Source organism: Podarcis pityusensis (genome assembly GCF_964106645.2).
Source record: "Podarcis pityusensis genome assembly, chromosome: 2".
NCBI lineage: Eukaryota > Metazoa > Chordata > Lepidosauria > Squamata > Lacertidae > Podarcis > Podarcis pityusensis.
The window spans coordinates 56,837,856-56,852,961 of record NC_138029.1 but is presented as its reverse complement, the minus strand read 5'-3'; the positions used below and the strand labels follow the sequence as shown (position 1 = coordinate 56,852,961).

The window sequence follows — 15,106 nt, the reverse complement described above, 5'->3', positions numbered from 1 at the left end:
TACAAGGCAATTAGAAAACATGTTGAGGGTGATATTATTATTATTATTGGAGGGAGGGGGAGAGAGAACAAAAGAGGGAGCGAGAGAGCGCAGATGGATTATAACTGGTGGTGAATGTCAAAGCTAGCTCAAGAGGAAAAGAGCAGCTAGGTGGCGCTGGTGAGTCCAACTCTTCTCACCATCCCAGCATTTCCACACACTGATAGACACCCACCCACTCATCCATTCAGGGCAATACCAGTGCAATTCTTCCTCTCTTTAATTGTTTATTAGTGTTTTTGACAAAGTGTTGCTATCAGGAGTGGGGCTTGAGGTGAAGCCTGGCAATGGCCCAGAGGTGAGACCAGGGTGGCTAGTGGAGAATGGCAAGTTGAGTCCAGTGCAACTAGGAATGTGCCACAAGCAGAAACAAATGTTCACAAATTTGACGTACGTATTTACAGAATTAAGCACACAGAAGGCCTTGTAAAACACAGTCCACCCTCCATCTCACTGTACAAATGGGAATACTGAGGACGATTAGGCCAAGGCTTAATGTGATCATTCTCCAGAGGGTCACAATTTTGCATGAGGGATTCGTGCATAGTACTTAGTTGCAGAGCAGGCGATTGCTTTGAAGAGCTTTAAGCTGTTCTAAAAGGTTGTTTTAAACTGTTTCTAGAAGTCTTATTTGTATTAGTGTAGATATGTTTCCCTTCCTGGGCTCGTTTTAGTAAAAAGAATACTCAAATTTTAAGTGTGCACAATCACAGTGAATTAAAGCACTCCATCACCCTAGCACAATAAATCTTCTTTAAAAAATACAGATTTTTGTGCTTAGGAAATTGATGAGCATATGCACTGAAAAGTGTGAGGTGAACAAATTTATTGGGTTTGTAATCCTTGTTGCTGGTTCAGCTTTACCCAATAAAGTGTAATGTCAAGCCCAATTCATACCGCTTCACAAATGACTCGATCCGAGTATTCTTAAAATATGTTAAAATCAAAGGAAAACACTTCACTCTTGCTCAATATTTTATTGTTTGTTTGGTAAGTTAAATATTTTCATTATTAACTTAATATAAAAACAGCACATAGGAAATCCATATCAATATAAATACAGAATAAATGCAATTGCAGTACAAACATGTATAAAATTATTCTTCAGTACAAAATGAGGAAAGTTTATGAAAACAACAGTACCAATTACATAACTACAAACAAGAAAATATATAACTATGGTTTTAAATATTAAATAATGGTCATAACTCTTATGGTTACTAATTCCAACAAAATATCTCATTTATTGTATCACTTAAGCACAGGTTTGTTTTCTAATCTTGATAAGAAAATATTTATAATATAAAATATTAAATATGTTAAATAAAACAGAAATAAATAAGTTCAACCCAATGTCATGAAACTGCTAAGAGGAAATAAACTCTATTTCAGTGCTTTCACACACCCCTCCATCTTTATGAATGGATGCATAGATGCAGACAACCACTTTACCACACATTAGCCCAAGATTTATGCTGACATTTCTGTAGGACTTGACAGAACAAACCAGACAGCAGTGACATACATGCACACCATGTTAAACTACTGCTTGGTAAAAAGTCGTCAGTTGCAACTATATAACAACGAATTTAAGAAATAAAATAAAAATGGATTCCCTGCTGATGTTAAGGCATGCCTTGATAGAAAATGCAACCCACACAGAGCACTTTTAACAAACTACAATTTCCAGGATTCTTTGGGGAAGCCATCTGACTGAAATGTGCGGTGTGCCTGCAGTCTGAAAAAGTGTCTCATATGAAAATGCCCTAAATCCATGGACTCTATTGTGGTTCAACCTGTTTCCACCTTCAGTTCCTAGATGGGCACTTAAAGGCTGCTGCTCCGCACAACCAGACTTCGAGAGAGCTGCTTCTTCTTTCATACCCTCCAACATTTCTCTGATGAAAATAGGGACGTCCCATTCAAGAATGATAATTTTACTGTTTATACCCAACACATCTTACTGGGTTGCCCCAGCCACTCTGGGCTAGCTTCCAACATATAATAATACATGAAACATTAAGAAAACTTTCCTATACAGTACAGGGTTGCTTTCAGACAGTTTGGGGGTCGGATGACTCCATACCCTCCGACACTTCTCCAATGAAAATAGGGATGTCTTAAGGAAAAGCAAGACATTCCAGGATCAAATCAGAAACCAGGACGGCTTCTCTAAATCAGGAATGTCTCTGGAAAATAGGGCACTGTTCTTTGTTCCAGTCATTTTTTAAGGAGATGTTCTTTTGCGCCCCCAAATAATCTTGGGAACTGTAGTTTACCCACCACAAAGTGACAACTCCCCACCCCATTACCAAATAACAGTTCCCAGGATTCTTTGGAAGAAAGTCATGGACTTTAAATGAATGGTATGGATTTGATTTTGGTCCTCAAATCTTTGCCCACGGTAGCAGCCTCCAAATACATATGATGACGCTCAAGGGTCTTTGAGCTCACTGCTGTGGGTAGTTTGTATTATTATTGATTTTCTTTTTTTCCTGGCTGAAGAAATTAATTATTGCATTTAACCTTTCGATAGCAGACATTAAGAATAACAAACACAAATGACGTGTTGGTTTCCAGGACAATGTCAGATGCCATGGTTTCCTATGAGACAAAAATCTTCTTACTCCTTAAGATGTACACTTTTAGCTGTTCGCACAGTTGGCATATAAGTGGCTGACGTATTTCTGTAGTTTGAGGCAGAATTCCTTCATTAGCATGTCGTCATCGTTTGGTAAAGTGCAGCTGGTCTTTAAAGGGAGACAAAAGGAGAGTTGATATGGCTGCACAGTGCCAACAGTACAAAACTACCAAAACGGTAATTTGTAGAAGTAGGCCTGAACGAATTTTGGCTCATTCAGAAGATTAGTAGTAGTGGTAGTAGTATTGTTTTAGAGACAGATGATTAGAGCTGATCTCTTAGGTCAAGATAAAGCAATTTATAAATATGCTTGTAAAAATATATCCCATACTGGAATCCCTCCCCAATAGTGTCTGAAAGGGGCAGGGGCAAACTTTCTCTCTACCACAGGCTCATCCACACATTTTCTTGGCCCATATTCTGATCGTATTTAAGTACTGATTAATTCTCACAGGTCTGAGAGCTTCTCTCATCATTCTGTGGCTGTGCCTTGCAAAAGGCCTATCTGAACTGCTGGATCAAAGTTTGGTTAAGCAAATCTCTTTTCAGATTTTCCACACATCTGATAAGATCTGAGTCAGCGAATAAGATTGGATTTTCACAAGATTCTCACTGATGGGAAATATATATGTTCAGAGAATACTCACTTGGTTGTCAAACAGCTCTGGGTGTGGCTGGATCTTAGACACAGTTTTGTTGCATTCAGTTGGATTGCTTTTTGCAACTTTATCGAGGGCACAGTGGACATCCAAAAATACGTTTTTGTAAGTTTGACACTGTTGAGAAAAGTTCAAAGTTGAATGTAGAATGACTGCTTCAATACATACTGAGTACAAGGTTTGTTCATATTTCTTACTTGACACAATACTTTTTTTAACTGAACTACTTGTTTAGGGAGATAATGTTCTCAAGACTCAAGTTACTCGTTATCATTATGTATAATCTAATTTATTTATGTTTCATGCTATAGCGGATCAATCCCCGATGTTTTCCCCTTGGTCAGCTACTTGCATGGCATACATAATTACAAAAATCATGTGTGTCTTTTAACATGTTCTTTGAAGTGTAATAACAATATTCCAAAAAAAAAGCACATGTCATTCTAGAAGGATGTCACTTCCAAGATTGTAAGACTGAAATCCTAACCATGCCTTCTAAGAAGTAAGCCCTCCTGAGTTCAGTAGGACTTACTTCAAGGCAAGAGTGTATGACAATACAGCTTTAGGCTGCAATTCTAACCACACTTACAGTGGGGTAAAGCCTAATGAATTCAGTAGGACTACGTAACTTGTGAATAGACATGACAAGGATTCTGCTGTTTCTCTCCCAACTAAGTACTTCCTTGTACTCCAGACTGAGACAGGCTTAAAGATTTAATGAGAAGGCCTCAACACTTGCAGAAGCAAGGCTCCTTTCCTACATACCCCTGGTTGGTCATAACAAGGCATTAGGTAAAGGTAAAGGGGCCCCTGACCATTAGGTCCAGTTGTGACCGACTCTGGGGTCACGGTGCTCATCTCGCTTTATTGGCTGAGGGAGCCGGCGTACAGCTTCTGGGTCATGTGGCCAGCATGACTAAGCCACTTCTGGTGAACCAGAGTAGTGCACAGAAATGCCGTTTACCTTCCCACCGGAGTGGTACCTATTTATCTACTTGCACTTTGATGTGCTTTCGAACTGGTAGGTTGGCAGGAGCAGGGACCGAGCAACGGGAGCTTACCCCGTCACAGGGATTCAAGCTGCCAACCTTCTGATCGGCAAGTCCTAGGCTCTGTGGTTTAACCCACAGCGCCACCCACGTCCCTAACAAGGCATTACATAGTTTGTAAATTTCTGCAACCACATTTTTCATAGTGGTTTAAAGTTCTATGAGCCTGAACCATATCACGTATTGTGAAGAGACCTGCCTGAATCAAATGAAGTAGCAGGCTGAGAAGCAGCGCATCCAAAAACCTTTATAACTGAGGAAAGCAGAAAATTAAATAAAAAGTAATATATTGATATTTATGAAAAAATTGCAATTTTCTCCAATGCATAATTTATATTTTATCCTGTACTGGGAAACTGTGTTGCAATTCCCAAGTGTTGAGAACTTTTTCAGTGGAATTGCTTTTTCGCAACCTGATAATTTAGTGTCCCTTCCACTGCCCTGCCATAGCAACAAACGTTTTGACTATATGGACAGCAATCTGTGGCATTTCAAAATAATGAATAAAGAATGGCTTGATGCCAACTGTGGACACTCCTCAGTAAAGTAGCCATGGCTGATGTTTAAAAATTACAGAAGATGTTCTAAATGTCCATTCAACCCACCCACCACATGCCCCAAAAAGCTCGGTTTTTGCTGCTAAACACTTTCAAGCTTTACATTTTGGGTTAAGGACATAAACTTTTCACTTACAATTTTCTCAGTATTAGGTTCAAAGCGAATCTTTCTTATTTCTGCATTACCACAAGATGAATTCTGTAAAACAAAAGGCAATAAATTGGTTAAGGAAGGAAACTTTGGCAAGCGAGTCCTGACTTGCTGGCTAGACCTTGGGCAACTGTTTCCTGCCCCCACTCTCATTTCCATTTTAGAGGAAGGAACTGCATGCTGGTCTTCTTCAAACATGGACTAGACTGATTCAATGAGAAGGAGTTTCTCAATGGATACAGTAATTCAACATGAAGTCTTCACCTCCAAAGGCAGCGTATGTGCAATTACCAGATGTTGGGGACAACCAATTGCCAGCATCATGGCTCATTTGTAGGCTTGTCAAAGATACCAGGCTGGGTGTTCCTGAAAAAATGATGTTCTGCAAAGGACTTCAGGAAGACTTTTTTAAAAAGCCTAAAATTGTAAACCATGCAAGCTGAACTGAGTGAGGGGAACACATTTGCCCTCATATAGAAGAAACCTGAATCCATTTGTGAAAACAATCTACTACAGGCAGCCTGTTCCTATATATTTCATGCACAGAAGCCTACCAGCATGAGGGAACATGGTTAAAGGGGTAATAGGTGGACCAGTATCATGTGTATTGTGCCAGTTGCTCTAAGATACTTTAGAGCCATGGACTTCAGCATCCTATCTCTGGATTGTGGTCCCTGGGCAGAGCAGGATGTGTGACCGGTAACTTTCAGTTCTAGATTTTACAAAGAAAGGAGATTTTCTTGTTGTCTCATTGCGCTGAGAACATATTTACTAAATCATTGTTACTGGTTTCTGCTTATATTAATGCTTATGATTCTAGATTAGATACTAACCCGGTCTACTAACAGCAACTCGCAAATATCTTAAGCTCTCAGCAGCACAATTTTTATCCAATAGTTATTTACTTACTACACTTTCTATCCTACCTTTCTGCAAAGAGCTCAAAGTAGCATACATCAATGAATAATTACTGAAATTATTGTTAAATGAAAGGAAAGTTCTGATGTGGTTTAGAATTAATAAGGCAATGAAGATTTTGCCTAGTACCTATACACTTACGAAATAATAATATATTTCTTTTTTTAAGTGGCAATCATGGTAAAGATTCTGAATCAGTAGCATCATCAACATGCTGCTGTTAAAGGTTTCCTAGAAAGATAAAACACTGATGCTTCCAAGGAATGAATCTGAATACTGAGCAATGTGATGCATCCTATTGAACCATTTATGTTGTGTAAAAAAGTACAACCCTCTTCTCGTCTTCTTCTTAGCACATTATGAGAGAGAGAGAAAAGAAGTAAGCACATTTTGCCCACGGAAGTTGGCTTAATAACAAAACATCCTCCTTGCCTTCTTTGTGATTGTTCAATAAGCAATAAATTGGCCACAACACATAATGACATGACAATAAAAACAAAGATGATATTTGACTTACGTTTAACCTCTTACATTCTGAATCAAGGCTGGCGTTTAAGTTTTCAACATATCTTTTAAATTTTATATCATCTATCTGTTCTGGTTGTCTTAATGGAGTGGTAGAGACAATTTCTACCAACAAGCAGATTGCCAGGATTGCTTTCAGAAACACGGGCATCATCCTTTTGATTATTAGGCACTACAACAATCCTTACTGCTTGTTGCTCCTTTGCAAGCTGAATATTTATATGCGTAACAACGGAAAAAAAGATAGCTGTCAGTATGTGCAGAAGCTCCACCCTCCTCAAAATCGCAAAACCACATCAATCTTGACATCATGGTCATAATGAGCAATTGTTGCTATTCAATGGAAATCCTATCAAGTTATATCTGATAGGACTTCATCATGTACAGGATTATCTATGCTTTCGGCCCAAATTAGAATGTCCAGGTGGTTCCCTATTATTTTTTCCCCAATTTTACAAAATGTACACGTTTACAGTCACCAAAATACAAACCATACATTTCACCTTGACTTCCCTTCCCCCTGTTCCATGTTCCATTTTATTTACCCTTTACCACTGCATATTCTAGTTATTTCATGTTCTTTCCCCCCTTTTTATCTCAGTTTGCATTATACTTCTGAATTTTCTCTAATCAGTTTTAATTGGTTTACAATAGTTTTTAAAAATTTTCTAAATAATTCAAATCTTTTCCAGTGTTCCTGAAAGTCTCTTTCTTCCTGGTCTCTTATTCTACTAGTTACACTTACCATTTCTGCATAGTCCATCAGTTTCATCTGCCATTCCTGCTTTGTGGGTGTTTACCCTCCTTCCATTTCTGAACATATACCATTTGGGCTGCCGTAGTTGCATACATGAAAATATTTTCATTTCCTTTTTTCCTTTTTTAAAGGAAATCCCCCCCCCCCCCGATCTCTAGGTACATCTGAAACAATTCCTAAAAGAAAAGCTTTTTACAAAGGGCCTTCCCCCCCCTCTTCATTTCATTGTGTATCATCTCCCAGAAGCCCTTAGCCATTTTGCATGTCCACCACATATGATAGAAAGTACCTTCTTTCTCTTTACATTTCCAACAAATATTTGATTCCTTCTTATACATCTTTGCTAATTTACTAGCTGTCAGATACTACCTATATATCATTTTCATAAAACTGTAACATGTTGTAAATTTTAAGTCTTTCTTCCATAATTTCTCACGTGCACTGAATTCTATATTATGTCCTATATCCCTCGCCCAATAGCTTATTTTACCTGTTCACCTTTTGTCTCCCATTCTAGTAATAACTTGTACACTCTAGAAATAAGTTTTTTTCTGTATTCCAGTTTCCTGGTCTAGTTCAGAGTGCTAGTATTAATCTTCAAAGCCCCAAGTTGCTTGGGGACAGGACACCCATAAGATCATTTCTCTCCACATTTGACTGCCTGGATTTTAAAATTGGAGCCCTTCTGTTATGTACTGAGTTGAATAGGATCCAAACTGTAGCAGTCTGATTGGTCCTAGAACAATAGGATCCAAAAGGCAGCAGTCTGATTGGTCCTAGAGCAATAGGATTCAGAATGCAGCAGTCTGATTGGTCCTAGAACAATGCAGCAGTATGATTGGTTGGCAGGAACCACCCAATCCTGCTCCAGATAGAAGTGAATCCACAACCTGATTGGCTTACAGTAGAATTCCAGAATTAGCCAATCATGTGCAGCCCATTGTGTAAATAATGTATATAAAACAGATACTGTGAGGGGACATTCATTCATTCCTCCTCACCACTATGAGCTGAATAAAGAGCATGAAATCACTTTGCGACTCTGAGTATATTTCACTGGCGACGAAGGTGGGATCCCGCTGAGCTGACTGCCACACACAGCACCGCAGCACCGCCAACTGCCGCACCGCTGCCTCGCACCGTGTATCCAGGCTTCAGCTCCGGGGCACAAGGAACTCAGAATGGCAGCCAACAGCAGCTTCTCGCCATTCAACCCAGCATCTGGAGACTGGGAAGCGTACGCCTCCCGTTTCACCTTCCTCCTAGAAGCCAAAGGGGTCACCGACGAAGAAGACGCCAAGAAGAGGGCGATATTCTTCAGCGTCTGCGGAGAGGAGACGTTTGAAATCGCCCGGGCTCTCCTTGCGCCTGAAGACGTCGCTACTGTTCCATACAAAACAATAATGGAACAGCTGAAGGGGCACTTTTCGCCGCAGCCCTCAGTGGTGGCTCGTCGAAATGCCTTCTACGCAAAGCGGCAAGCCCCTGGGGAAACCATAACTGGGTTTGTGACCTCTCTCCGCCAAGCCGCCCGGTTCTGCAACTTCTCAGAGCTGGAGAACATGCTTCGTGACCGCCTCGTCGGTGGCCTGAAGGATGAGAAGCTGCAACGACGCCTCTACGCTAAGAAGGACCTAACGTTCCAGGTCGCTCTGGAGGAGGCCCTGGCAACAGAAGCTGCCGAGAGGTCGACCCAAGAGGCACGGCCGAGCCTGCCATCCCAACCGAGGGTCCACCATGAAGACCTCACCGACGACTCAGGATCCGACAGGGAGGAGGTGCACCGAGTACAGCAGCGCACTCAAGCAGCGCACAGACCACAGCTGCCTCGACGAGAAGGAGGGAACTGCGCAAGCTGCGGGGAGAGTCACGAGAGGAGGACCTGCCGTTTCCGCAACGCAGAGTGCAGGCAGTGCAGAAAATCGGGACACATCGCCCGGGTGTGTCGGGCTCGGCCCACCCGACACCAGGCATCAGATGACCAATCCAAGAGCCCCAGGTCCCGGGGCCCAACGCACCAAGGCAACTCGACGGAGCTCACGGACTTCCAGGTATACCAGTTGCCCCACCCCAACGTAGAGAAAATTTATGTAGAGGTACAGATAGAGGGGGCCCCATGCCGCATGGAGCTTGACACGGGTTCAACTCTATCCATAATCTCGGCAAGGACCTTAAGGAAACTGTGTCCCACTGGGGGTCCCAAACTCAGGCCGGCCCCATTCACCCTCCGGGACTTCCAGAAACGTAAGGTCCCCACAATGGGGGTGGGGACCTTCAGGGTGCAATACCGAGGGCGGACGCGGCAACTGGACTTGCTTGTGGTCAAGGGCCCCTACATTAGCTTACTGGGATTGGCATGGTTTGGACCACTGGGGCTAGCTGTCACCGGGGTGAACCACACTAGCTTACAAGTGGACGTGGACGCCATATGCAAGGAATTTCCAGGGGTTTTCGATGGGAAATTGGGACAGTATACGGGCCCCCCCATTGCGCTACAGCTTGACCCCGCAGTACGACCGGTCAGGCTCAAGGCCCGCCGGGTCCCGTTCGCCTTGAAACCCCGTATAGACGAGGAATTGGACCGACTCGTAGAGCAAGGAGTGCTGGAGCCGGTGCCTAATGCTCCCTGGGAAACCCCAATCGTCACACCCGTCAAGCCTAATGGTTCGGTCCGCATCTGCGCAGACTACAAATGTACCATAAACAAGGCCCTCACGGCCCACGCATACCCAGTGCCAGTGGTCAGCCATGTCCTTGCCACCCTGGCTGGGTCGAAAATTTTTGGCAAGCTGGACTTGGCCCAAGCATATCAACAGCTGCCAGTAGATGAGGCCACAGCAGAGGCACAGACGATTGTGACGCACAGAGGAGCGTTCAGGGTAAAGCGGCTGCAATTCGGTGTCAGCGTGGCACCAGGCATATTCCAGAATATAATGGACTCTCTCCTTAAAGGGATTCCTGGCGTCACCCCCTTCTTCGATGATGTGTTGATTGCCGGCCCCACACCAGAGGAGTTTGAGGACCGCCTCCGCACCGTTCTGCACCGTTTCCAGACGGCGGGTCTCAAGGTGAAGCGGGAAAAATGTCTACTAGGAGTGCCTCAGGTGGACTTTCTGGGATTTATGGTGGACGCAGAAGGGGTCCACCCGACAGGGGACAAGGTACGGGCCATTTGTGATGCCCCAGCGCCCAAGAGCAAGACTGAACTTCAGGCCTTCTTGGGACTATTGAACTTTTACCATTCCTTCCCCACAAGGCGGCGGTAGCGGAGCCCCTACACAGACTCCTGGACAAGCGGGCCCCTTGGGTGTGGGGCCAGCGCCAGGAGGCCGCATTCCAGGCAGTCAAGGACTTGCTTGTCTCAAACTCGGTCTTGGCACACTTCGACGAGAGGCTGCCGGTGGTGCTAGCATGCGACGCCTCACCCTATGGCATTGGAGCTGTCCTGGGGCACCAACTCCCGGATGGAAGAGAGGTACCGGTGGCGTACTTTTCCCAGACACTCAACACAACCGAGCGGAACTACTCGCAAATCGACAAGGAGGGTCTGGCAATCGTAAAGGGAGTAAAAAAATTCCATGATTTCTTGTACGGGCGGCCCTTCACCGTGGTGACTGACCACAAGCCGTTGCTTGGCTTGTTTGCCCCCGAAAAGCAGACCCCCCAAGTGCTGTCTCCTCGCGTCCTCAGGTGGTCAATTTTCCTTGCCAGCTACCAGTATGCACTGATTCACCGACCTGGGAAGGCGATGGGCCATGCGGACGCCCTCAGCAGGCTACCACTACCGGAAACAGGCCCTGACCCAGCACCTGCACAAGAGGTTATGAGCCTGGAGCTGCTTCCCGACCGCCCCATTCAGGCACAAGAAGTTGCACACCATTCCAAGAAAGATAGGGTCATCTCCCGGGTCCTGGACTGGGTGTGGAGGGGATGGCCCAGCAGCAGCCCCGGGCCAGAATTCGCCGGCTACACAACCCGCAAACATGAACTGTCGGCCCACAAGGGGTGCCTGTTATGGGGAAGCAGAGTCGTTGTTCCCCAGCCCCTCTGCAAAAGGGTCCTCACAGCCCTACACGAGACACATCCAGGGGTAGTAAGAATGAAGGCCCTTGCCAGGAGTTATGTGTGGTGGCCGGGGATCGATGGAGAGATAGAGGCCTGGGTCAAACACTGCCAGGCCTGCCAAGAATCCCGCCCAGACCCCCCAAGGGCCCCAGTCCAGTCCTGGGAGTCCGCCCGAGCACCATGGTCACGCCTGCATGTGGATTTCGCTGGCCCCTTTCAGGGGAAAACATTCTTCATAGTGGTGGACTCCTACACCAAATGGCTGGAAGTCGCACTGGTACCGTCCACTTCCACGTCCGCAGCCATCCGGGTACTACGCAGGCTGTTTGCAACCCACGGGCTCCCTGACACTCTCGTCTCAGACAACGGGACTGCATTTACGTCAGGAGAATTCCAAACCTTCACAGCGCAGAACGCCATCCGCCACATCCGTTCGGCGCCGTTCCACCCTGCCACCAATGGCCAAGCAGAACGCATGGTGCGGACCACCAAGGACACCCTTCGCCGCATGACGCAAGGGGACTGGGAGTACCGCCTTGCCACATTCCTTCTAGCACAGCACAGCACCCCCAGCTCAACGACTGGCCGGAGCCCCGCTGAACTACTAATGGGTCGGCGCCTTGCAATCAGATTGGACCGCCTTCACCCCGATAGAGCTCAGGATGAGGTAGTGGTGGGGGAAGGCAGGAACCCCCGGACCTTCGAGGCCCAGGACCCAGTGTACGCAAAGAATTTTGGGGCAGGCCCAGCATGGGTACCCGCCACAATCACCAGGGTCACTGGCCCCGTGTCGTACGAGGTGCTAACGGATGGGGGGCAATGCTGGCGCCGCCACTGCGACCAGATACGGCGACGATTCCCGGGAGAAAACCAGGAGGAGGACAGGTCAGAGGAGTCCCAAGGGAACAGCGGGGCAGTGAGGCCCATAGAGCAGGAGGGGCCAGCAGGAGAGGCAGAATCAGTAAATACAGAGAGGACCCGTGAGGCCGAAAGGACACCGGAACCAGAACCACGACTGAGCGAGCCGGTTGCACCAGACCAAACAGCCGCATCACAGCCAGCATCCTTGGAACACGAGCCAGAACCCGGAGCCCGGACCAGGGAACACCCCAGGCCACAACGCACACGTAGGCCGCCGGCATACCTTGAGGACTATGAATGCGACCTCCCGGGCAGGACTGGAACTTAGAGGGGAGGGGTGTTATGTACTGAGTTGAATAGGATCCAAACTGTAGCAGTCTGATTGGTCCTAGAACAATAGGATCCAAAAGGCAGCAGTCTGATTGGTCCTAGAGCAATAGGATTCAGAATGCAGCAGTCTGATTGGTCCTAGAACAATGCAGCAGTATGATTGGTTGGCAGGAACCACCCAATCCTGCTCCAGATAGAAGTGAATCCACAACCTGATTGGCTTACAGTAGAATTCCAGAATTAGCCAATCATGTGCAGCCCATTGTGTAAATAATGTATATAAAGCAGATACTGTGAGGGGACATTCATTCATTCCTCCTCACCACTATGAGCTGAATAAAGAGCATGAAATCACTTTGCGACTCTGAGTATATTTCACCTTCTCTAGCACTGTCCCCAACTGCCTCATGGTGTGAGGTGGGTGAAGAAAAGGTCTTCTTTGTGGCAGTGGCAAGGCTAGCCAACCCATGAGGCATTATGAGGCAGTGGCCTCAGGGTGGCAGTCATCAGGCAATTGGGAGGGGCAGCAGATTTGACCTCAGAGGAGCGCACCACTCATTCCCTCATCCAGGGGGTGGCATTTTCTATTTTGCCTCTAGTAGCAAAACATCCTGAACCATCTGTTGGCAATGGACTAGTTTTTAATGGTCTTCCCCCGCAAGACTCACCCAGGTGCAGACCTTTTATTTTTCCATGTCTGTTAGCAGCTATGTTTTTTACTGTTTGTTTTTTTTAAGTTTTCAGACTATTGTTGTTTGCTCCCTCTTTGCTGTGTATGTAAACAAAAGGTAAAGGTAAAGGACCCCTGGATGGTTAAGTCCAGTCAAAGGCGACTATGGGGTTGCAGTGCTCATCTCACTTAAGGCCAAGGGAGCCGGCGTTTGTCCACAGACAGCTTTACTGGTCATGTGGCCAGCATGACTAAACCGCTTCTGGCACAACAGAACACAATGACAGAAATCAGAACTCATGGAAACGCTGTTTACCTTCCCGCCACAGGTAAACCTATTTACCTACTGGAGTGCTTCCGAACTGCTAGGTTGGCAGGAGCTGGGACAGAGCAACAGGAGCTCACCCCATCATGGGGATTCAGACCTTTCGATAGCCAGGCTAGACCACAGCACCACCCGTGTCCTGTGTATGTAAGAACTGCTGGAGGCTACACTGTTTCTTAGTATTTACTCCACATTGTCAGAAATCATAAGATTTATGACTGCACCAGTTCTCATTTTGGATCATGCCCCAGTGAGTTTAGTGCTACAGCCACTTTGAAATGACTCGCCTCACCAGTGGAGACTCAGTTCCTTCCTACTGTAGGACGCCATTTTTCTGTCAGCCATACAATAATTTATTGAAATAGCACAGCCTCTACTAATGGGATGTATTGAAATCATACTTATGGCGTAAGATAATCTCACAAGCCTTAATTAATAGCAAGGAGAGACTCAAAGTTTTGATGCATATGGAGATTAAGCAGTGGGAAAGACAAACTGGACAATTATATAAAACACCTTTTGCTCATGACTTGCTCTTGTAATAAAATTAGGTTCATAATGTCCAGCATGCTGATTACCTCATGGCATGCATGTGCCCGGCGTACTGGAAATCAGAAGAACAAGTCGGCAAATTCCTTGTGTAAAAACTCAAGGAAATTTCATCCAAGCCAACTATTAATGAGATAAAATAAAAATAGCAACAGAAACAAACCCACAGAATCCATTGATGCTTTACATTTTTTAGGAGTTACAGTGCACTGAAGAACCTGTGTAGAAGGAGACCACTGTTTTAGGAGTTACAGGTGGCAGCAACATCTAGATCTCAGCTGAATGCCCTTCAAAGCCCCTTCTCTGCTTCTGAAGTAGGGGGAACATAGGGAGCTTCCTTATAATGAGGTCATCCAGGTAGCACTGTATGCACAGTTACTTCATTTATTTTTATTATTTATTTATTTTTCAAAATCATATGCAGTTAAACAGGGTCTTTATTCCCCCACCTTTTTATTTTTAAACAGTATACCTGAAGGAGCATCTCCACCCCCATCGTTCAGCCCGGACACTGAGGTCCAGCTCTGAGGGTCTTCTGGTGGTTCCCTCACTGCGAGAAGTGAGGTTAAGGGAACCAGGCAGAGGGCCATCTCGGTAGTGGCGCCCGCCCTGTTGAATGCCCTCCCATCAGATGTCAAGGAAATAAACAACTATCCAACTTTTAGAAGACATCTGAAGGCAGCTCTGTTTAGGGAAGTTTTTGATGTTGGAAGTTTTATTCTGTTTTTAATATTCTGTTGAAAGCCGCCCAGAGTGGCTGGGGAAACCCAGCCAGATGGGCGGGGTAGAAATGATAAATTATTATTATTATTATTATTATTATTATTATTTATTAAACAAGGTTTATTTTCCCCCTTCCTCATTTTTATAAGGGCGTCCCCCCTTTCTCTCTCTTTGAAACATGTCTTCCCAGTGCTTGACAGCATTAGTGGTTGTCATTTTAATTTCCTGCAGTGCTCCCAAGCAACAATACATTGGGGCATTGTGGGAAGTTAAAATGGCAGTTGTCT

The 15,106-nt window shown here is 45.2% G+C and overlaps 1 protein-coding gene across 4 annotated transcripts; it reads right to left on the bottom strand.

Moving 5' to 3' along the window:
- Positions 1 to 1,154: 1,154 nt before the first annotated feature.
- Positions 1,155 to 13,041, bottom strand: LOC308469272 (uncharacterized protein). 4 transcript variants are annotated; one of them, XM_080991454.1, is made up of 6 exons: positions 12,932 to 13,041; positions 7,787 to 7,978; positions 6,532 to 6,748; positions 5,082 to 5,144; positions 3,328 to 3,456; positions 1,155 to 2,789 (listed from the first exon to the last, which is right to left on the bottom strand). In XM_080991454.1, exons 3-6 carry the CDS (start codon positions 6,691 to 6,693, stop codon positions 2,685 to 2,687), a joined length of 459 nt encoding a protein of 152 aa, XP_080847580.1. In that variant the 5' UTR covers positions 6,694 to 6,748; positions 7,787 to 7,978; positions 12,932 to 13,041; the 3' UTR covers positions 1,155 to 2,684. The 4 variants fall into 4 exon arrangements, 2 of the variants coding, with proteins under 2 accessions (XP_080847580.1, XP_080847581.1); XM_080991455.1 differs by having other exon boundaries at positions 7,795 to 7,978; XR_013982073.1 differs by lacking the exon at positions 6,532 to 6,748.
- Between the last annotated feature and the right edge of the window lie 2,065 nt (positions 13,042 to 15,106).